Source organism: Geotrypetes seraphini, chromosome 15 (assembly GCF_902459505.1).
Source record: "Geotrypetes seraphini chromosome 15, aGeoSer1.1, whole genome shotgun sequence".
Lineage (NCBI taxonomy): Eukaryota > Metazoa > Chordata > Amphibia > Gymnophiona > Dermophiidae > Geotrypetes > Geotrypetes seraphini.
This window is the reverse complement of record NC_047098.1, coordinates 32,732,870-32,754,925: the sequence shown is the minus strand read 5'-3', so window position 1 is coordinate 32,754,925 and position 22,056 is coordinate 32,732,870. Positions and strand designations below refer to the sequence as shown.

At 51.4% G+C, this 22,056-nt stretch overlaps 1 protein-coding gene across 5 annotated transcripts in view; it reads left to right on the top strand.

Moving 5' to 3' along the window:
* PHF12 (PHD finger protein 12) overlaps nt 1–22,056 on the top strand; it is a 169,103-nt gene that overhangs the window by 138,480 nt on the left and 8,567 nt on the right. For all 5 annotated transcript variants that reach the window (XM_033921692.1, XM_033921691.1, XM_033921690.1 and 2 more), the window contains 2 exons: nt 56–199; nt 3,505–3,606. In XM_033921692.1, the coding sequence (XP_033777583.1) occupies nt 56–199; nt 3,505–3,606 (246 nt within the window). The remainder of the gene's footprint in view (nt 1–55; nt 200–3,504; nt 3,607–22,056) is intronic.

The window sequence follows — 22,056 nt, the reverse complement described above, 5'->3', positions numbered from 1 at the left end:
TAGGTACTTGCCTTAAGTTTTGTTTTTGGCACTTACCCTGTGTTATTTTTTCTAGAGCTAGAAATTAGTCTGCTAGATGATAGGTTGGTGAAGTTCCTGGCTTTGCAGAGGATACATCAACTCTTCTCTTCCAAAACTTCATCTGTAGCAGGATGTACCAGTGGTCATCAGCCCCCTCAGCTTGGGAACCACTCACAGGGTAAGTGGAGTTTGAGAAGGGATCATGCTTGTAGCTACATCTAATGCACAGTTCCTAGCACCCCACAGATTTAGGCTCTGCTTCTATTTTGACAGCTGCAAAGGGGTTTGGGTGCCCTGTGGTGGAGGATTGGCTTCATGCTAAGTGGAGCATGATCTAAATTTAAGAATGCAAGGGGAACACATTTCATGACTTTCTACAGATTGAAAACAGAAGATGGTTGTATTAGTGGTTAGGTAAGGTTTCTAGTATCTCCAAATGAGTTTGTGTTTGTGTATACCAAGACAAGAGTGAGCCTCACTCTTAAGCTAGGGCAGGGATCTCAAAGTCCCTCCTTGAGGGCCACAATCCAATTGGGTTTTCAGGATTTCCCCAATGAATATGAATGAGATCTATGTGCATGCACTGCTTTCAATGCATATTCATTGAGGAAATCCTGAAAACCCGACTGGATTGCGGCCCTCAAGGAAGGACTTTGAGATCCCTGAGCTAGGGTGTATTGGGTATGATTTCAATATCTCAGATTTTCTGTTAGCATTCTTAACCATTGCATTATGTCAGTCATCTCCTGGAGTTCACAAAACGTGCTGTGTATAGTCATCAAAATGGTACAGGAAGTTCTTTGTAATTAGTGGCACCCACTGGAATTATTTCTACCACATTTTCTTGCTCTCCACTCATCACTAGATATGTGGTTTTCTTTCTTTCCTTGCATAAAGCAGAATAAAGGAACTGACACTTCTTTTGCCAGTATCTCTCCAATGAGGCAGAAGCTGTGCTGTTTAAATGGTATGGCAAACAACAATAGACAAAAAGATGCTAAAGATAATTTCTGAAGTTAGTCTTTCACTCAACCTTCTCTTCCCTGCCCACCATAAAAAGCTTCAAGGCAGAAAATAAAGGCAAATAAAGACTATATGAACTATCTAGTCTGCCCAACCATGTCATCCACTACACCCTCCTCTCCCTCCTTTTGGATATGTGCCAAAGAAAATGCAGGGACAGCCTGAATACTTGATTTTTGCAGTAAATGCAACTTTAGATTCCTTCTGGGAATCCTTTGCAAGGTTTGCGTTTTCTGTTTCTTTAGTTTGCTTCTTTGTCTTAATTAGTGGAGCATTCTGTTCAAGATAAAATTTGGACTTGAGGGTAACTTCTAGAAAATAAGTTGGTTTCAACTTAAAGAATCCTCAAAACTCTTTCTAATCAACATTCTAGTTTTGTGAAAGATAATGTGATGATTCATAGGAATCTGGAGAACTTAGAAAATACAGTACACTCTCAAACTCTTACGCTTACCAACTTTTCAAAGTTACCCTCAGTAGCTCCAATTCTGACTTTAAAAAAGATTTCTTGGAAGTTCTGAAAATGCCAGAAAATTCTTGTCCTTCTATTCCAGTGAATCGCAAACTGTATGCCGCCAGGGATTAGTGTCACTTCCGGTGTCTGCTCCTCTCTGCCCCACACGAACCTCGTCTTGTTTTCCCTGAGCTCGAGGCCATGCCTGGAGGGCCTCCGAGCATGCACAGACGTGCATGTGATGACATGCGCATGCATGCAGAGTTGTGAGGTGGGGTTGTGGATGTGCCACAGGAAAAACATTTATGGGACACTGTCTTATTTCAAGAGTTTATCAATTACCACCATTTGCTAAAAGAGAGAGAGGACAACTATTGGTACCTGCTTCAGATATTTCCTTTGATACTTTGAATATAACCCAACATATAAAAGGTGAAGAAGAGACTGTCTCATGCTTCTTTGATTGCAGAGTTTGTTTTAGAGCCAAATAGGAACTGGATACTAAAGTTGTTTGTTTAGAATTGTGATACATCTTTTTTAACTGTAATGCATGGGTTTATCCTGATGTCTTACAACCTACATAAAAAAATCAGCAACTTTTACTTCTAAGAGCTCATGTAATAAAAATTGGTGGTTTGAATTGGTTAAGTTTCCCTTGTAAATAAGTAACTAGATATCATTCATATATATATATATTTTTTTTTTATTATTATTTTTTTTAATTTATTTTTTTTATTTCAAATATTTAATTAAACATAAGAATTGCCTCTGCTGGATCAGACCAGTGGTCCATCGTACCCAGCAATCCACTCATTTAGTAGCCCTCTGGTCAAAGACCAGCACCCTAACTGAGAGTAGCCCTACCTGCGTACGTTCTGGTTCAGCAGGAACTTGTCCAACTTTGTCTTGAATCCCTGGAGGGTGTTTTCCCCTATGACAGACTCCGGAAGAGCATTCCAGTTCTCTACCACTCTCTGGGTGAAGAAGAACTTCCTTATGTTCGTACGGAATCTATCCCCTTTCAATTTTAGAGAGTGCCCTCTCGTTCTCCTTATCTACTAAGTCTATTCCCATCAGTACCTTGAATGTTTTGATCATGTCCCCTCTCAATCTCCTCTGTTCGAGGAAGAAGAGGCCCAGTTTCTCTAATCTTTCACTGTATGACAACTCTTCCAGCCCCTTAACCATCTTAGTCGCTTTTCTCTGGACCCTTTCGAGTAGTGCCGTGTCCTTCTTCATGTACGGCGACCAGTGTTGGATGCAGTACTCCAGGTGAGGGCGCACCAGGGCCCAGTACAGCAGCATGATAACCCTCTCCGATCTGTTCGTGTTCCCCTTCTTTATCATTCCTAGCATTCTGTTTGCCCTTTTCACCGCCGCCGCACATTGCATGGACGGCTTCATCGACTTGTTGATCAGAACTCCCAAGTCTCTTTCCTGGGAGGTCTCTCCAAATACCGCCCCAGACATCCTGTATTCGTGCATGAGATTTTTGTTACCTACATGCATCACTTTACACTTACCCACATTGAACCTCATCTGTCATGTTGATGCCCATAACAAGTATGCAACGTAGGAAAAGAAAAAATTTACAAAATACCAATCTCCTAGAAATTACCCCAAAAATATGAAATTATTTCTAAAGTCCACATTATAGATCTAGATATATTTTTTATGAACCAACATATCTAGCTGGGTTATTTTTTAACTACAGATAGGATGAACGAGCAATCACGGCCTTAGGATTAGCAAGTATGTTTACTCCATAGATATGAAACGTAGTGCTACTAGCTTTTTCTTATTTTTGTTTGATATAGTTTCCTGAAATTTTGTCCTTGCTCTTATTACTAGTGGACTGGAGGAGGTGTAAATTTCTGTACTCTTATTTATGTTACAAAGATTAAACTTTTGAAAATAAAAAAGAAGTAAAAAAAAGTCTAAGCATTTAAAGCCAACATATATATTGGAAGCCCAACTATTTAATACTTTTTTTCTGCCCCCTATAGTACAGAGAAAAGAAGTACAGGCCCGAGCTGTCTTCTATCCCCTCATGGTAGGAGCTGGTGTTCCAGTTAACATGTGTTACAGGACCCTCTACATTGGAACAGGTATGTCTCACTCATATAAAACGTGTATGTCTCCTTACCATACTATACCATACAGTTCTTATACCCTGCAATTTTCAGCAAGGATTCATTGTGGCTTACAATAATAATAATAACAACTTTATTTTTATATACCACAAACCGTTCAAAGCGGTTTACAGAGGAAGAGACTGCATACAAACAGCAATATGACAGAAAGCTTTTCGAAGTTACATTAGTATGTTAAGATGCATTAGTATGTTAAGATTGGCCAAATTTATCTGGAAGTGGTCTAGAAGTACATCAAGGTAGGAATGGGGTCAGGGAAATTTATCAGAGAGAAGTTTTGATTGACTTCCTGAAAGTTTGATAAGAAAGTACACTTGAGATAAAATTGGTTAAACATTTGTTCCATTTGCCTTCTTGGAATGATAATGTTCTGTCAAGGAATCTCTTGTAGATACAGCCCTTCAAGGATGGAAAAGTGAACAGGTAGGCACTGTGTGTACAGGTTTTGCCTGAAAATTTGAAATGATGAGACAGATAGATTGGGGATGATCCTGTTATGGTTTTGAAGCAAAGGCAAGCAAACTTAAAGATCGCCCTTGCTTCCACAGGCAGCCAGTGTAGTTTTTATAGTGCGGGCTTACATGGTCCGATTTCTTGAGGCCATAAATGAGACGAACTGCAGTGTTTTGAACGATTTTCAGTTGTGTGATGGTTTTCTTGAAAGACCCCAAGTATATAATATTGCATTAGTCTAAGGTACAGTAGTTTAAGGTACTTAAGATTATCCCAGGACGGACTTCCGGTGACGTCACGATCCGAGATGGAGGGTTAGGGACTTTGCTCTGACTCTCCTCTCTAAAGAGCAAAACTTTCCCGTTGCGGGACGCTGCAATCGGTGCGCCCGAGGTAGGACGAGTGTGGGGGAAGCCTGGGGCTCTTGCGGGATGCCGACAAAAAAACGAGTGGAGCCCGGCAGAGCGACGGAGCGCGGCGGTGAGCAGGGAGGCCTCCGCCACGTGCGCGGGACCTCGGGCATGTCCGCGCGCGAGTCGGGAGACAGCGCGTCGGAAGAGGAGTCTGAGCGCGGTGCTTCCCCGAGGCTACGGCGAGCTGGGTCGGCGGCGGCTGTGACAAAAGCCGACCTGAAACTGTGGGCCACTGAAATTAAAGAGGAGGTGGCGGCTGTAAAGGGTAAAATCAAAGAGGCTGTAAAGGAGATAAGGCAGGACTTTGCAGACTTGCTGGGCAGAGTGGAGGACAATGAAAAACGCTTGGGGGAGCAAGAAGAGACGGTTCAGGGACTCACAACTCAGGTGAAGGCAGTCCAAAAAGATCTTCTAGACTGCTGTGCCCAAGTGGAGGACCTGGAAAATAGGTCCCGAAGGAATAATGTCCGGATCCGGGGAGTCCCAGAAACAGCTGAGTATGGGGACGCGGCGGCTGTGGTGCAGGAGCTCAGCCGGTTCCTGCTGGCGGATGGTGGGGCCCCTGACAACACTACTGGGGGCCTGAGAGTGGATAGGGCGCACCGAACCCTGGGTCCGAAGACTGGGGATTACCCGAGAGATATTATTGCTTGTATCCACCACTTCCCCGATAAGGATCGTCTGGTGAAGAAAGCTAGAGACTTGGGTGTTATCTCCTGGAAGAATTTGAAAGTGGAGATATTTCAAGATCTCTCGAGTATAACTTTGCAGAAGAGGAGGGAGTTTCGCCCGCTGCTGGAGGTGTTGAAGCAGAATAACTTGAGATATAGATGGCTGTTCCCGTTTGGTCTACTGGTTACTTTCAATGGAGTGCATAAGCGGGTGACGACCGTGGCGGAGCTGCAGGCGATGCTTCTGAAGGAGGGCCTGGTGAAAATGGGAGATGCTGTTTTGAGCAAAGTGGCGGCGCAGAAGTTGGAGCGGTATCAGTGGAAAGCGGTGCCCCAGAGACGGAGAGGACGGCAGAGCGTTCGACAAGAGGGAGGAGCAGACGAGCAGAGGGCAGCTGCGGCCCCGATCACCTGAGCGGCTGGCTGAGGGCGGTGAAGCTTATCTGTTAATGGGTCCTGGACTTTGCTGTTGATTTAGTGGTGACTTTGGGAGTGTGCCTGGTGATGGTCTGGGGAGTGCTTGGGGGGGGACGTGGTGAGTATGAGGTGTGGATGTGGGGACGGGAGGTATCACGAAGGTGACATGGGGGGGAGGTGAAGTCACTTGAAGTCTTGGAGGGAGGGAGGAGAATGGGAGAGCGGGTTTGGTGGGGAGGGGGGAGGGGAGAGGTGGGGAGGAGGGGAGAGGAGGGAGGGAGGGTGGGACTGGGAGGAGGGGGGAATGGATTACATAGAGAGAAGATGGGGGGAGAGGCAGGGGTGATGGGAGCGATGTCTTTAGTGGGGGATGGGGGGGGATAATATGCTTAGATTGGGCAGTTTGAATGTTAAGGGGCTTAACATGCCACGTAAACGGCAATTGTTGTTGAAAGAAATTAAGCGCCTACGTTTTGATATCTGTTTTGTTCAAGAAACTCATTTTGTAAAAGCTGGGGAAAAGCTGGTACAGTTTCGGGAATATCCAGTGAGGGTTTGGGCCTCCAATAGGGTGGAGCGGAAAAAGGCGGGGGTGGGGATTTTGTTCTCCCATAAGTTGCGGGTGGTTCCAGACAAGGAATGGAGGGATGAAGGTGGGAGGTGGCTTATCTGGACTGGTACTATTGATGGAACTCGGGTAACATTGGTTAATTTATATGCACCTAATTCTCAACAGGGTCACTTTTTTGACCTCCTCCTGTCTAAAATCCTGTCGGTTAAGGTGGGGCCTGTGGTGGTGGGGGGGGACTTTAATTTGGTTCTTAATCCAGAGTGGGATTCCACAGGCAAGGGGGGTGATAGACTTAAGAAGGATAGAAAATGTCTGAAGAGATTTCTGGAAGTCCTCAATGTGGAGGATGGGTGGCGGGTCCAACATTGGATGGGTCGGGACTACACGTTCTATTCCCCCGTACATGAGGTATACACTCGCATTGATCTGGTATGTGTGGATAAAGGGTGGGGGGGTAGAGTGATAGATACCAAGATTGATACCATTGGATGGTCAGACCATGCCCCGCTATGGGTGGATCTGAAATGGGGAGGACCTCGGGGGGGAGATACGTATTGGAGATTGAACGATGCCCTGCTGGGAGATCCGAAAATAGTGCAAAAGTTGGAAGCGGGGATATATGATTTCTTAGAGTTTAACAATGTGGATCAGTTCTCCCCTATGACGATCTGGGAAAGTCTAAAAGGGGTGTTAAGGGGGGAATTGATTTCTATAGCTGCTTATAAGAAAAAATCCCGGCAGCAGGAGGAATTGCAGCTCCGGGAGACGCTCCGCACTCTGGTGGATCAACATAAGAGGGGACAGGGGGACCCGCAGTTGAGGCTTCGGCTTCAGGAAACCCGGATGGCCCTTGGGAAGCTGGAAGATGAGGTGATTAAGTTTAATCTTGAGAAAGTGAAGCTTAAATATTTTGAATCGGGAAATCGGGCTAGCAAACTTTTGGCTCAAAGGGTCAAACTGAAGCAGTCTAGGAGTAATATTTTGGCTATTAAGGAGCGCGATGGTACGGTAATTACTGATGAGGTAGGCATTCAGCGGCGGTTTAGGGAGTTTTACCAGGAGCTTTATACCCCAGAGCTTAAGGGCTCGGAGGTGGAGAGCCAAGCATATTTGAGGGATTTGGGACTGCCTACCCTATCTAGCTCGGACGCACTGGGGCTGGAGGGGGATATCACGGTGGAGGAGGTGTTACATGTTATTAGACATTTGAAGCCGGGAAAGTCCCCCGGACTAGACGGGTTTACAGGGCTGTTCTATAAGAAACTTTCTCCTCTGGTTGCACCCCTGCTAACTAGATTATTTAATTCTCTGAAAGAGGGAGAGCGTCTGCCTTTCTATATGCGCTTGGCAGGGATTACGATACTTCCTAAGCCAGGGAAAGATGTGTCCCTGTGTGGCAGCTATAGACCTATCTCTCTATTAGGGATAGATACCAAAATCCTGGCCCGTATTCTGGCAGATAGGATGGCGACTCATATGCCGGACCTGATCCACCCGGATCAGGTGGGGTTCATTGGGGGGCGTCAGGCGGCTGATGGTATTAGGCGGGTGTTGAACTTGGTGTGGGAGGCTCGTAGATCAGGATCTCCGTGGGTGGCGGTGGCGGTGGATGCCGAAAAGGCGTTCGACAGGGTGGATTGGACGTTTATGGAGGCGGTTCTGCGCCAGATGGGCTTCGGGTCGCGTTTTATTTCTTGGATTCTCACGTTATACCACAACCCGATGGCATGTGTCAAAGTTAATGGGGTCTACTCCAAGCCCTTTGAATTGCATCGAGGGACGAGGCAGGGGTGCCCGCTTTCTCCTCTGTTGTTTGCTTTGGTGATCGAGCCTTTAGCTCAAAGTATCCGTCTGTCTAGGCTTGTGAAGGGGGTGCGGGTGCAGGGGGAGGAACATAAACTGTCCCTTTTCGCGGATGATATTTTGGCCATAGTGGAGGGGTCGGAGAGGTCGCTTTTGGCTCTGCGGGATTTGATGCGAGACTATGGGCGGATTTCAGGCTTTAAAGCTAATCTGTCTAAGACGGAGATCTTGAATATTTCGGTACCAGTGGCGGAGGCCCTGGACCTGCAAAAGGGGGTACCCTTCCGGTGGGTGACGGGCCCTATTAAATACCTGGGGATATGGCTGGGGGTGGAGTGGGATACCCTGTTCCGCCTTAATTATCTCCCTTTGGGAGAGATGGTGCGACGGGATCTGGATAGATGGGACCCTCTGTACCTTTCCTGGATGGGCAGAATGGAGGTGGTGCGTATGATGGTCCTGCCCAGATTCCTTTACCTATTTCAAGTGCTTCCGGTTGAAATCCCTAGGGCCTATTTTATTCGTTGGCATAGGATGCTTTTGCATTTTATATGGAGGGGCAGGCGTCCTCGGGTGGCGAGATATGCCATGTTCAAATTTAAGGAGGAGGGGGGATTGGGACTACCCAATTTGGAACTGTACTATAGGGCGGCGCAGCTTAGGGCGGTTGTGGACTGGCATGTGAACCCAGCTAAACTGTGGGTTCAGGTGGAACTGGGCCTATTGGGGGACCCTAGGGGCATACCGGCTATGTCTTACCTACCGTGGGTGGGCTTGCGGGAGATGGATATTGCTTCTATCTCTAATCCTTTTATACGATGGACGCTTCGGATCTGGAAGGGGGCTTATAGAAAACTGGTGGGTAAGATGCGGGGACTCCATCTTTTGCCTATTCGGTATGCGGAGGACTTTGCTCCGGGTAGGGAGGGTGGAGTCTTTTGTAGATGGGAGCGAGGGGGGCTGAGATGGTTTGGACAGATGTTGGAGGGGGAGCATATTCGGGGGTTTCCTGAGGTCCAGGCCTCTTTCCATTTGGAGCAGCGAGATATATTCCCCTATTTACAGGTGAAGGATTATATTATGCGATTTAAAGTGGGAGACCCTGCCGCATATAAGCGCTCGAGGTTTGAGTTAATGTTGGGGGACCCTGTGCGTAGGGGCTGCATTTCTCAATTGTATCGATTACTGCTGGCCGACCCGGATCGGAAGACGTCATATATGCGGGCTTGGGAGGTAGATTTGGGGATTATCTACACGACTGAGGAATGGGAACAAATAGCACTGCGCATACATCATGTGGCGGTGGCTCCACAACTGGTTGAAAATGCTCTTAAGCTCCTGGTGAGATGGTATGTTACTCCGGTGGTGCTTGCAAAGATGAATGCCTCATGTACGGGGGAATGTTGGAGAGGGTGTGGTTTGAGGGGTACATTCTTTCATATGTGGTGGGAGTGTCCTCTCCTAGTGGACTATTGGACTCAGGTGTTCCGATATGTGGGGTGTCTCTTGCAATGTCAACTACCGTTTGGAGCGGGGGCGGCGTTGCTGGGGGTACTCCCTGGGATAGTGGAGGCCACGCAGGACAGGTTGGCTAGACTGGCTTTTACAGCTGCTAGACTTGTACTGGCATCTCTTTGGAAGAGCCACACGATTCCTACGGTGGCGATGATGCGAGTGAAATTGGGATGGGTATGTGAGAAATTTAGGCTTTCTGCTTTACTTACACGCCAGAGGCAACAATTTGAGGATTTATGGGGGAGGTTCATAGAGATGGAGTAACTTGTATTGCATTTTTATCCCAGGACAAGCAGGCATGATATTCTCACATGTGGGTGACGTCATCTACGGAGCCCCGGCGCGGACAGCTTTTCAAGCAAACTTGATAGAAGTTTCAAGTTTGCACACTGCACCACGCATGTGCGTGCCTTCTCGCCCACTAGAGGGCGCATCCCACCTCGTGGTCCTCAGTTCAAATTTTTCCGCGGAGCAAGAAAGCCCTGTGGATCTGAGCTCCAGTGTTTTTGCCTTCTAGCTGCCGCGTTTAGTTTATTTTTCCATCGAATTAGTTCGCGGTACTGCTTTTTTCTTTTCAAAAAAAAAAAAAAAGTATTTCGTTTTCGTCTGGCTCCGGGGGCTCCCGGAAGCCGTGGCCGGGGACGTCGGTACGTTCCCGGCCTTCTTCTTTTTCTTCGTGGATGTCCCGTCCTGTTACGGGATTCAAAAAGTGCAGCCGGTGCGAGAGGTTGCTTTCCATCACTGACCCTCACCGGTGGTGCATTGTCTGTCTGGGGCCCGAACATCCGACAGAGTCGTGTGATCGCTGCTCTACCTTCCAAAACAGGGCCCTACGTCGCCGCAAGGCCAGAATGGCGGATTTGTTCGCCGTCGACGCGCCGCCTAAGGCCTCGACGTCGGCCCCGGCTTCGGCCCCGGCCTTGACCTCGGCCTCGGCGTCCTCAGGGGCCTCGGCCTCGCCCCGACCCTCATCCTCGAAGGCGTCGTCAGTGAAGCAAGCTTCGGGTAAGTCCTCTGTTCCATCCCCTTCAGCAAAGAAGCCATCCTCGAGTCAGGCCAAAGCGGGTGGGTCGACCCCGGCCCCGCATCGGACCTCGACTCCGCACACCCCGAGGGAATACTCGAGACCGAGGTCGCCCTCCAGGGAGTGTGCCCCGGACTCGGAACTCCCCACCTTCGTGGGGATTCCGGCCTTCCAGGATCTCCTCCGAGCTCTGATCTCATCGGAGCTATCGGGAGCCCTGGAAGTGTTGCAGCGTGCTGCGGTCCCGGCGGCCTCGACCTCGGCCGGAGCGCCTTCGGTCTCGGAGGCCCCGGCCTCGGCCCCCTCGACCGCGGGAGCCCCGGCCTCGGCGACCTCGGTCTCGGGTACAGTGACCCCGTTCACCTCGGTCTCGGCCCCGCCCCGGACCTCGACCTCGGGGGAACCCCCTGAGCGGAGTGTAAGGCCCAAAGAAAAGTTGCGCAGAGTGCGCCGTCTTTCCTCCTCTTCCTCCGGGTCTTCCAGACACGCCTCGCCCTCGACGCGACCTCGAACAGGGCGTCGATCGAGGAAGTCTAAGCGACCTCGAGGCTCGCCTCGGCGCGACCGTTCCTCGTCGTTCGGGGGCGAGGCGCTGCAGGTGTCGGAGTTGCGCCTCAACAATCCGAGGCTCCTCCGCTCACCTCGTGGGAAGTCTTCCCGGGCCGCCTCGCCGAGGAAACGGGAAAGTGTCCCACGAACCCCGGGGTCCTCACCCAAGGGCTCTGCGAGGAGGACAACTTCCCCTTCCCCCTCGAGGGTCCTCGAGAGGGGATCCTGGGATTCGGGATCGGTTAGGGATCCTCATTATTCCCATGAGGCCTCCCCCCTCTCCTCGTTGGGGCGGTCGAGAACCCCGTCTCCCCAGGCTAGGCCGTCCTCATTTTCATCCTTCGTTCAGGACATGGCCCAAGCCCTGGGGATTGACCAGATGGTATGTTCTCGGTATTCCAAAGAATTTTTGGAGGAACAGGACCTCCCCACTCCTCCTAGAGAGGTGCCTAGACTCCCTCTCAACAGCGTCCTTCTGCAGACCTGGCTGAAGAACTTGTCAAACCCTCTTACAGTCACGTCTGTACCTTCAAAAATGGAATCGAAGTATAGAACGATTCCTCCTAAAGGGTTCGATAAGGCGCAGCTCTCACACCAGTCCCTTCTGGTGGAGTCAGCTCTTAAAAAATCACAGCCCTCACGGGTTTCTGCGACGGTTCCACCAGGCAGGGAAGGGCGGACCCTGGACAAGTTTGGCCGTCGCCTCTATTCAAATTCCCTGATGGCCACCAGGGTTCTAAATTACGCCTTCACCTTTTCCTCCTATTTGCGGGGTATGGTGAAGGATCTTCCTCAATATCGAAACTCGTTACCGGACTCCCAAAGAGCAGGATTCGACAAGTTTATGTCCAACCTGTCTCAATTGCGGTTGTACCTATTCCATGCAGTGTACGACGCCTTTGAGCTGGTTTCGAGGGTGTCGGCCCTCGCGGTGGCCATGCGCCGCTTGGCCTGGCTTCGCACCCTCGACATGGACCCAAACCTGCAGGAACGCCTGGCAGACTTGCCTTGTGTGGGGTCCGAGTTATTCGACGAGTCGTTGGATGCGGCGACCAAACGCTTGTCGGAACAGGAGCGCTCTCTAGCATCCCTGGTCCGCCCCAAACCTAGGCCCCCGCCTCAGAAACCCTTTCGGCCTCCGCCGCGCCGATACCCTCAGAAGTCGACCCCGGCTTTCTCGAGACCGCCTCCGAGACGTCCGTCTCAACGAGGCAGAGGGGGACAAACCCAAGCCCCGGCGCAGGGCCCTTCTAAGCCAGCGCCTTCCTTTTGACGGGCTGAGCGGACGGGGCGGGTTCCCCTCCGCACTTTCACAGGAACCCCTTCCTATCGGGGGCCGTCTCCGGTCCTTCCGGGAGGCATGGACCGGGATTACCTCAGACGCTTGGGTGCTCCGGATCGTCTCCGAGGGCTACTCGCTCAACTTTGTGTCCTCGCCACCGGACAGTCCCCCGAGTTTAGTCCCCTGCAACCGTTCGCAGCTGCCGACCCTTATAACCGAAGCCAAAGCCCTCTTGAAGCTTCGGGCGGTCGAGCCGGTCCCCAAGGACCAGTGGGGTACGGGGTTTTACTCCCGCTACTTTTTGGTCCCAAAAAAGACCGGGGACCTGCGCCCCATATTGGACCTCAGGAAGCTCAACAAATTCCTGGCCCGGGAGAAGTTTCGAATGCTATCTCTCCCGGTTCTGTATCCCCTCTTGGAGGAAGGGGACTGGATGTGCTCCCTCGACCTGAAGGAAGCATACACCCATGTTCCGGTGCACCCCGCCTGTCGAAGATTCTTACGATTCCAGGTGGGGGACCTCCACCTCCAGTACAGGGTACTGCCCTTCGGCCTGGCCGCGTCCCCACGAGTATTCACGAAGTGCATGGTGGTGGTTGCAGCAGCCCTCAGGTCACGGGGACTCCACGTGTTCCCTTACCTGGACGATTGGCTCATCAAAGCCCCGACCAGGGAGGGGGTTATCTCAGCGACCCGACAGTCTATTACCTTCCTGCAAACTCTCGGGTTCGAGATAAACTTTCCAAAGTCTCAGTTGAGGCCGTCGCAGTCTCTTCAATTCATAGGTGCGGTGCTGGACACGGTGCGCCTACGCTCCTACCTGCCGACCCAGCGGTTGGAAGCCTTGGTACGGATGAGCCGCCAGGTCTCTCAACTATCGAGGGTGTCGGCCAAGCGCATGATGATGCTGCTGGGCCATATGGCCTCGACGGTACATGTCACGCCGTTTGCGAGGCTACATCTGAGGATCCCTCAGTGGACCCTCGCGTCCCAGTGGCGTCAGGAGTGCGACCCGGTGTCTCGCCTCATTTCGGTAACTCCGCCCTTGCGGAAATCGCTGCGTTGGTGGACAGACTCTTCAAATCTGTCCATGGGGCTATTGTTCCGCACTCCGCCTTTTCGCAAGGTCCTGACCACGGACTCCTCGGAGTACGCGTGGGGAGCCCATCTCGACGGTCTTCGCACGCAGGGCCTGTGGTCGGCAGAAGACCGTCAGTGTCATATCAACGTGCTAGAGCTGCGGGCCATCTTCCTAGCACTTCGAGCCTTCGTTCACATATTGCAGGACCAGGTGGTCCTCGTCCGCACGGACAATCAGGTGGCAATGTATTATGTGAACAAGCAGGGAGGAACGGGGTCATGGCCCCTCTGCTCCGAGGCTCTTCGCCTCTGGGAGTGGGCGGCCTCCCGGAACATCTTCCTCCGGGCGGTCTACATCCAAGGAGAACGGAATTGCCTGGCGGACAAACTGAGTCGACTTCTGCAACCGCACGAGTGGACTCTACACTCAGCAGTTCTACGCGAGGTTTTCGCTCGCTGGGGAACGCCACAGGTGGATCTGTTTGCCTCTCCGGAGACACACAAACTACCACTATATTGTTCTCGGATGTACTCGCAGGACCGTCTGGAAGCGGATGCCTTCCTACTCGACTGGGAAGGGAGGTTCCTGTATGCATTCCCTCCGTTCCCTCTGATCATGCGAACGTTGGTACACCTAAAATCGTCCTCGGCCACGATGATTCTCATAGCACCTCGGTGGCCGCGTCAGCACTGGTTCTCCCTGCTGCTCCAACTCAGTGCCAGGGAGCCTCTCCCCCTGCCTGTCTCTCCTTCTCTGCTGTCTCAGAGTCAAGGATCCATGTTACATCCCAATCTGCAGTCATTGCACCTGACAGCCTGGTTTCTTGTTCCCTGACTCCTCCGGACCTGTCTCAATCGGTGAAGGAGGTGTTGGAAGCCTCCCGCAAGATCTCGACGAGGCTTTGCTATGCGCAGAAATGGACCAGGTTTTCCACCTGGTGCTCGTCTTTTCACCTGGATCCGGTATCAGTGCCGGTATCCTCGGTTTTAGAATATTTGTTTCATTTGTCGCGCTCCGGCTTGAAAACCACTTCGGTGCGGGTTCATCTCAGTGCGATTTCTGCTTTCCACCAACCTCTGGAGGGACGCCCTCTGTCACTCCATCCCTTGGTGACACGCTTCATGAAGGGGTTACTCAGGGTTTGTCCCCCTCTTAAGCCTCCGCCCGTCGTGTGGAACTTGAATGTGGTCCTGGCTCAACTGATGAAACCCCCGTTTGAGCCACTTAACAAGTCCCTCTTGAAATTTCTGACTTGGAAGGCGGTGTTTCTAATTGCCCTCACCTCCGCCAGGCGGATTGGGGAGTTGCAAGCCTTGGTTGCGGACCCTCCTTTCACTGTCTTTCATCACGACAAGGTGGTCCTCCGCACCCATCCTAAGTTTGTACCTAAAGTTGTTTCTGACTTCCACCTCAATCAGTCCATTGTCCTTCCTGTGTTCTTCCCGAAGCCCCACTCCCATCCAGGCGAGACGGCGCTTCACACGCTTGACTGTAAGAGGGCGTTGGCATTTTATCTTCAACGCACCAGGCCTCATCGGAAGGTTCCTCAATTGTTTTTGTCCTTCGATCCCAATCGATTAGGGCACCCAGTTTCCAAGCGCACTCTGTCTAACTGGTTGGCCGCTTGCATTTCCTTTTGCTACGCTCAGGCTGGCCTTCCTCCCCCGGGTCGAGTCACGGGGCACAAGGTCCGAGCGATGGCAGCTTCGATAGCTTTCCTCCGATCCACCCCGATGGAGGACATATGTAAGGCTGCCACTTGGTCTTCGGTTCATACATTCACCTCTCATTACTGTCTGGACACCTTGTCCAGAAACGATGGCCGGTTTGGCCAGTCGGTGTTACGTAACCTGTTTTCATAAATTGCCATCCTCCCACCTACCCTTTTTTGGTTGGCTTGGAGGTCACCCACATGTGAGAATATCATGCCTGCTTGTCCTGGGATAAAGCACAGTTACTTACCGTAACAGGTGTTATCCAGGGACAGCAGGCATATATTCTCACAACCCGCCCACCTCCCCGGGGATGGCTTCCTTGCTAGTTATGGAACTGAGGACCACGAGGTGGGATGCGCCCTCTAGTGGGCGAGAAGGCACGCACATGCGTGGTGCAGTGTGCAAACTTGAAACTTCTATCAAGTTTGCTTGAAAAGCTGTCCGCGCCGGGGCTCCGTAGATGACGTCACCCACATGTGAGAATATATGCCTGCTGTCCCTGGATAACACCTGTTACGGTAAGTAACTGTGCTTTAGATGGTGCTTGTATGAAGAGGGACATTCATTGCTTCGTTTTACTCATAGGAGTTCATCCTGTTACTTCTTACTATCTGTTATTTCATGTGTGGGGGGGGGTTATAGAAGATACCGGGGAATGAGCAATTTAGAGGGGGGTGGGGGGGGCGGGGGGGGGGAGGGGGAGGGGTGGGATGGGAAGGGGACATGTTGTGTGGAGGGGGGGTTTATTACTGTATACACTGTATTTCTGATTGTGAGGTTGTGCCATCATGGTACATGTTGTACTTGTTTCGCAGTGTTTAAATAAAGAATTACAACAAGATTATCCCAGGACAAGCAGGCAGCATATTCTTAACGCATGGGTGACGTCACCGACGGAGCCCCGGTACGGACCTTTTTAACTAGAAAGTTCTAGTTGGCCGCACTGCGCATGCGCGAGTGCCTTCCCGCCCGATGGAGGAGAGCGTGGTCCCGTTTCTTCGTTTCCGCGGAGCGAAGAAGACGCATGTGTTTTCAACGGCCGTTGAAAAACTAATTTTTGCCTTCCCGCTCGCGTATTTTTTCACTTTTTTTCCTTTTTTCTTATCGGATTCCCTTTATTTTTGTTTTCAAAAAAAAAACAAAAAAACTCGTCGAGTTTTCCTTATTTTTTCAGGCCGGCCCCAGTGGGGCCTGTTGCCACCATACAGACCTCCGGGTTCGATTTTGCGGAGGCCGTGTTTCCATTCATGCCCCCTCAACCGGGTTTTAAGAAGTGCCAGCGGTGTGCACGCCCGATCTCCCTCACCGACCCACACAATTGGTGCCTCCAGTGCTTGGGTCCAGAGCATCGGGCTGACACCTGCACCCGCTGTGCTACGCTTAAAAAGCGTACTTTGAAAAATCGGCAGATCCAGCAAAATATTTTGTTTGGTACCGGATCTGCCATGGAACCGGCTGCGACGTCGACAGCACCACAAAAGTCGGCACCGACGACATCAACACCAACCTCCCACTTCCCTTGAGCGCCCTCCTGCCACGGTTGCGACACCGGCCCTCCCGGCACTGCAAACGCTCTGCTCCGATCTCGGTGAGTGCCTCATCATCGGCCTCCTCATCACCGGAGCGTAGAGCGGCACCTATGGTACCGAAGAAGAAAAAAGCGGTACCGGTGCCTCCCCTGGACGACCGCATCGCGGCCATACTCCAAACACAGTTACAGGAACAGCTGCAACAACAGCTCCAACAACTGTTGCTGGCGCCGCACCTTCCGGTACGGGACCGGTCCGAGCCTCACACTGTCCCATCGGAGTCGACCCCCCTCGGTACCGATTAATGCTTCCATGCCGGTGCTCTTGGCAGAAACACCTACAGTACATACCCGTGATGCTGCCGACCCTGTCCGGTCCCAGGAACGACATCGGTCTTCCTCACCCGGTACCGCCTCGGTGCGCTCAGGCAAATCTCTTTCAAAGACCCGCCATGCCGAGCCCTCCACACCGATGTCCAAACGTACGCACCCCGACGTTAGGGACCCAGATTTGTGGGAAGACTCCCCTCACGGTACCGAGGAGGACGCTTCGTCAACCGACGAAGAACCCTCCATGACCGACACCGTCTCCAAACCAGAGCAATCCTCTTTCTCCAAATTCCTTAGGGAGATGTCAGCAGCTCTTTCCATTCCCTTAGAGTCCGACTCTAAAAAGTCTCAGGCTTTCCTCGATGCCCTAGACTTTGAGCAAACTCCCAAAGAATTTCTGAAGTTGCCCGTCCACGACATCTTACGGGAAACTTTCTATAAAAACTGGGAAGCTCCCCTCACGGTTCCTGGAGCCCCTCGTAAATTGGATAGCTTGTACCGGGTTATTCCAATCCCAGGGTTTGATAAACCTCAATTGCCCCACGAGTCCCTCCTGGTGGAATCGACTTTGAAAAAATCTCAGGGTTCCAGTGTATATGCCTCCACCCCTCCTGGCAGAGAGGGAAAGACCATGGATAAATTTGGTAAGCGCCTTTTCCAAAATGCCATGTTAGCCAATAGAGCCAACAACTACACCTTCCACTTCTCCTTCTACATGAAGCATCTGGTGCAACAGCTCTCCTCCTTACAGAAATACCTTCCTGAACGTAAGGTCCCTCTTTTCCAGCAACATATTTCCAGCCTCCTCCAACTCAGGAAATTCATGGTTCGCTCCATCTACGACTCATTTGAGCTGACCTCTCGCGCATCTGCTATGGCGGTGGCCATGCGACGTTTGGCATGGCTGAGAGTCTCTGACCTGGACATTAACCACCAGGACCGCCTGGCTAACGCACCTTGTCTGGGTGATGAACTCTTCGGAGAGTCCCTGGACTCAACAACCCAGAAACTCTCAGCACATGAGACCAGGTGGGACACTCTGATTAAACCTAAAAAGAAGACTCCACCTGCTCGCACCTACAGACAGCAGTCTTCATACCAGCGCAGGTTCTCGGCCAGACCTCTCAACCCACCTTAACAGCAGCCCCGCCGACCTCGTCAACAGCATCAATCTCAGGCTCGCTCACAGTCTCACCAACCTGCCAAGCCTCTCCCTCCGTCAAAACCATCTCAGCCCTTTTGACTTTTTCCTCCAGGGCATAGCCAGTCTCCCATCATCATTGCCTCTTCCTCAGCCTATCGGGGGTCGCCTCCAAATCTTCCTCAGCCGTTGGGAGGTCATCACATCAGACCAATGGGTCCTCAACATCATTCGCCACGGCTACTCTTTCAACTTCCAGACTCTTCCACCAGACAATCCTCCCATAGAGTCTGCTTCTCACTCCTCCCAAACCCCCCTCCTCCTGAGGGAGGTCCAATCCCTCCTTCTTCTCAATGCCATCGAAGAGGTGCCTCCGGACCAAAGGGGTCAGGGATTCTACTCCCACTACTTCCTGGTTCCCAAGAAGACAGGAGACCTTCGTCCCATCCTCGATCTCAGGGACCTCAACAAGTGTCTGGTCAAGGAGAAGTTCAGAATGCTCTCCCTTGCCACGCTTTACCCTCTTCTCTCTCAACACGACTGGCTATGTTCCCTGGACCTCAAAGAGGCCTACACTCACATCCCAATCAATCCGACTTCACGTCGCTACCTACGGTTTCAGATACAGCACCGTCACTATCAGTACAAGGTGCTTCCTTTTGGCCTCGCTTCATCGCCCAGGGTGTTCACCAAGTGCCTTATTGTGGTGGCGGCCTTCCTCAGGTCTCACAACCTCCAGGTGTTCCCCTACTTGGACGATTGGTTGGTGAAAGCACCTACGTCTCCACTTGTGCTACAAGCCACTCATCACACCATCTCTTTCCTCCATCTCCTGGGGTTCGAGATCAACTACCCCAAGTCGCATCTGCTTCCCACACAGCGACTTCAGTTCATTGGAGCAGTTCTCGACACCACACTAATGAGGGCGTTTCTTCCCTCCGACCGTCAATGGACCCTGCTCCACCTCTGTCGTCAGGTGCTCCTTCATCACTCCATTCCTGCCCGACAGATGATGGTTCTCCTGGGCCACATGGCCTCGACGGTCCATGTGCTTCCTCTGGCGCGACTCCACCTCGGGACACCTCAATGGACTCTTGCCAACCAATGGTCACAGACCACGGATCTTCTTTCTCATCCCATCTCTGTGACATCGTCTCTTCAGCAATCTCTTCAATGGTGGTGAACTCCTCAAATCTTTCCAAGGGTCTACTCTTTCATCTACCCCCTCACTCCATGATCATAACCACGGATGCCTCCCCCTATGCGTGGGGAGCTCACCTGGGAGATCTACGCACCCAGGGACTCTGGACCCCTCAGGAGCGTCAACATCACATCAATTTCCTGGAACTCAGAGCCATGTTCTATGCTCTCAAGGCCTTCCAGCACCTTCTCTGCCCTCAGGTTCTTCTCCTGTGCACAGACAATCAAGTCACCATGTACTACATAAACAAGCAAGGCGGCACCGGATCTCGCCTCCTTTGTCAGGAGGCTCTCAGCATCTGGACCTGGGCCACGGCCCGCAATCTCTTCCTCAAGGCTGTCTATATCCAGGGCGAACAGAACTCCCTGGCCGACAATCTCAGCTGCATCCTTCAACCTCACGAGTGGACTCTGGACCCGTCAACACTCCACTCCATCTTTGCTCGCTGGGGCACTCCGCAGGTGGACCTCTTTGCAGCGCCTCACAACCATCAGCTGCCCCAGTTCTGTTCCAGACTCTTCTCTCCTCATCGTCTGACCCCAGATGCATTCCTGCTCGACTGGACGGATCGGTTCCTCTATGCCTTTCCTCCACTACCTCTGATGTTGCGGACATTGTTCAAACTCCGCAGGGACAGAGCCACCATGATTCTCATCGCTCCTCGGTGGCCTCGCCAAAACTGGTTCTCCCTCCTGCTTCAGCTCAGCTCCAGGGAGCCCATTCCACTTCCTGTGTTTCCTACTCTACTTACACAGCAGCATCAGTCTCTACAGCATCCCAATCTGTCCTCGCTCCACCTGACAGCTTGGTTTCTCTCGGGCTGACCTCTCCAGAGAACCTGTCTCAGCCTGTCCGTCGTATTTTGGATGACTCCAGGAAACCGGCCACCCTCCAATGTTACCATCAGAAGTGGACCAGGTTCTCCTCTTGGTGTCTACTGCATCATCACGATCCCACCTCATTAGCGGTGGAAACTGTACTGGACTATTTGCTCTCTCTGTCCGACGCTGGCCTCAAGTCTACCTCAATCAGAGTCCACCTCAGTGCCATCACTGCGTTTCATGAGCCTATCCTCGGAAAACCTCTCACGGCTCATCCACTGGTTTCCCGGTTCATGAGAGGCCTCTTCAATGTCAAACCACCTCTGAAGCCTCCTCCAGTTGTCTGGGACCTGAATGTGGTTTTATCAGCCCTCATGAAACCCCCTTTTGAGCCTCTTGCCACAACTTCGCTCAAACTTCTAACATGGAAGGTGCTTTTCCTCATTGCCATCACCTCTGCCAGGAGGGTTAATGAGATGCATGCACTGGTTGCCGATCCACCGTTCACTGTTTTTCACCATGACAAGGTGGTTCTGCGTACCCATCCTAAATTCCTTCCCAAGGTGGTCTCGGCTTTTCACCTCAACCAGTCCATTGTGTTGCCTGTCTTTTTCCCTAAACCCCATTCTCATCCTGGGGAACAGGCGTTGCACACGCTGGATTGTAAGCGTGCCCTTGCATACTACCTTGACCGTACCAAGGCTCACCGCTCCTCCCCTCAGCTCTTTCTGACCTTCGATCCTAACCGTCTAGGTCGTCCTGTCTCTAAACGGACGCTTTCCAACTGGCTTGCTGCCTGTATTGCGTTCTGTTTTGCTCGGGCCGGTCTCTCACTGGAAGGTGCTGTCACGGCCCACAGGGTCAGAGCTATGGCTGCTTCTGTGGCTTTCCTCCGTTCCACGCCCATCGAGGAAATCTGCAAGGCTGCCACTTGGTCCTCAGTTCACACGTTCACTACTCACTACTGTCTGGATGCCTTCTCCAGACGGGATGGGCACTTCGGCCAATCTGTTACACAATTTATTTTCCTAATGGCCATCCATCCCTCCTCCCTCTCTGTTAGCTTGGAGGTCACCCATGCGTTAAGAATATGCTGCCTGCTTGTCCTGGGATAAAGCACAGTTACTTACCGTAACAGGTGTTATCCAGGGACAGCAGGCAGATATTCTTACGTCCCACCCTCCTCCCCGGGTTGGCTTCTTAGCTGGCTTATCTTAACTGGGGACCACGCTCTCCTCCGTCGGGCGGGAAGGCACTCGCACATGCACGGTGCGGCCAACTAGAACTTTCTAGTTAAAAAGGTCCGTACCGGGGCTCCGTCGGTGACGTCACCCATGCGTTAAGAATATCTGCCTGCTGTCCCTGGATAACACCTGTTACGGTAAGTAATTGTGCTTTATAGATTGGACCAGCAGCCGAAAAGAGAAGATGGTACGAAGTTTCCGTAGAGTGAAAAAACATTTTTTAACCTGAGCATTAGTGTGGTCTTCAAAAGTCATGCTTCGATCCAAGGTGATGCCAAGGATTTTGATTGTAGGGTTAATTGGGTAATCTGACCCATTTAGTCTCAGAGAGGTATTCGTGATCTTGTTATTGGGACTTGCCAGGAAAATCTTTGTTTTTTCCGGATTTGGTTTTAGTTTGAATTTCGTAGTCTGTTGTTCTACCTTGGTGAGGACAGATGAGATGAATTGTTCTGTCTCTTGGGTCAGTGAGGTTATGGGAATGATAATAAAATTAATAGGTATTCATAGCAGTAGCAGCATCAAGGATCATGGTTATATTGAGTTTTAGTCCTGGATTAGTGAGTATAGAGATATGTCTTTAGTGATTTCCTGAATTGAAGGTAGGAAGGGGTTCTGTTGCAAGTAGGCTGGAAGGCAATTCCAA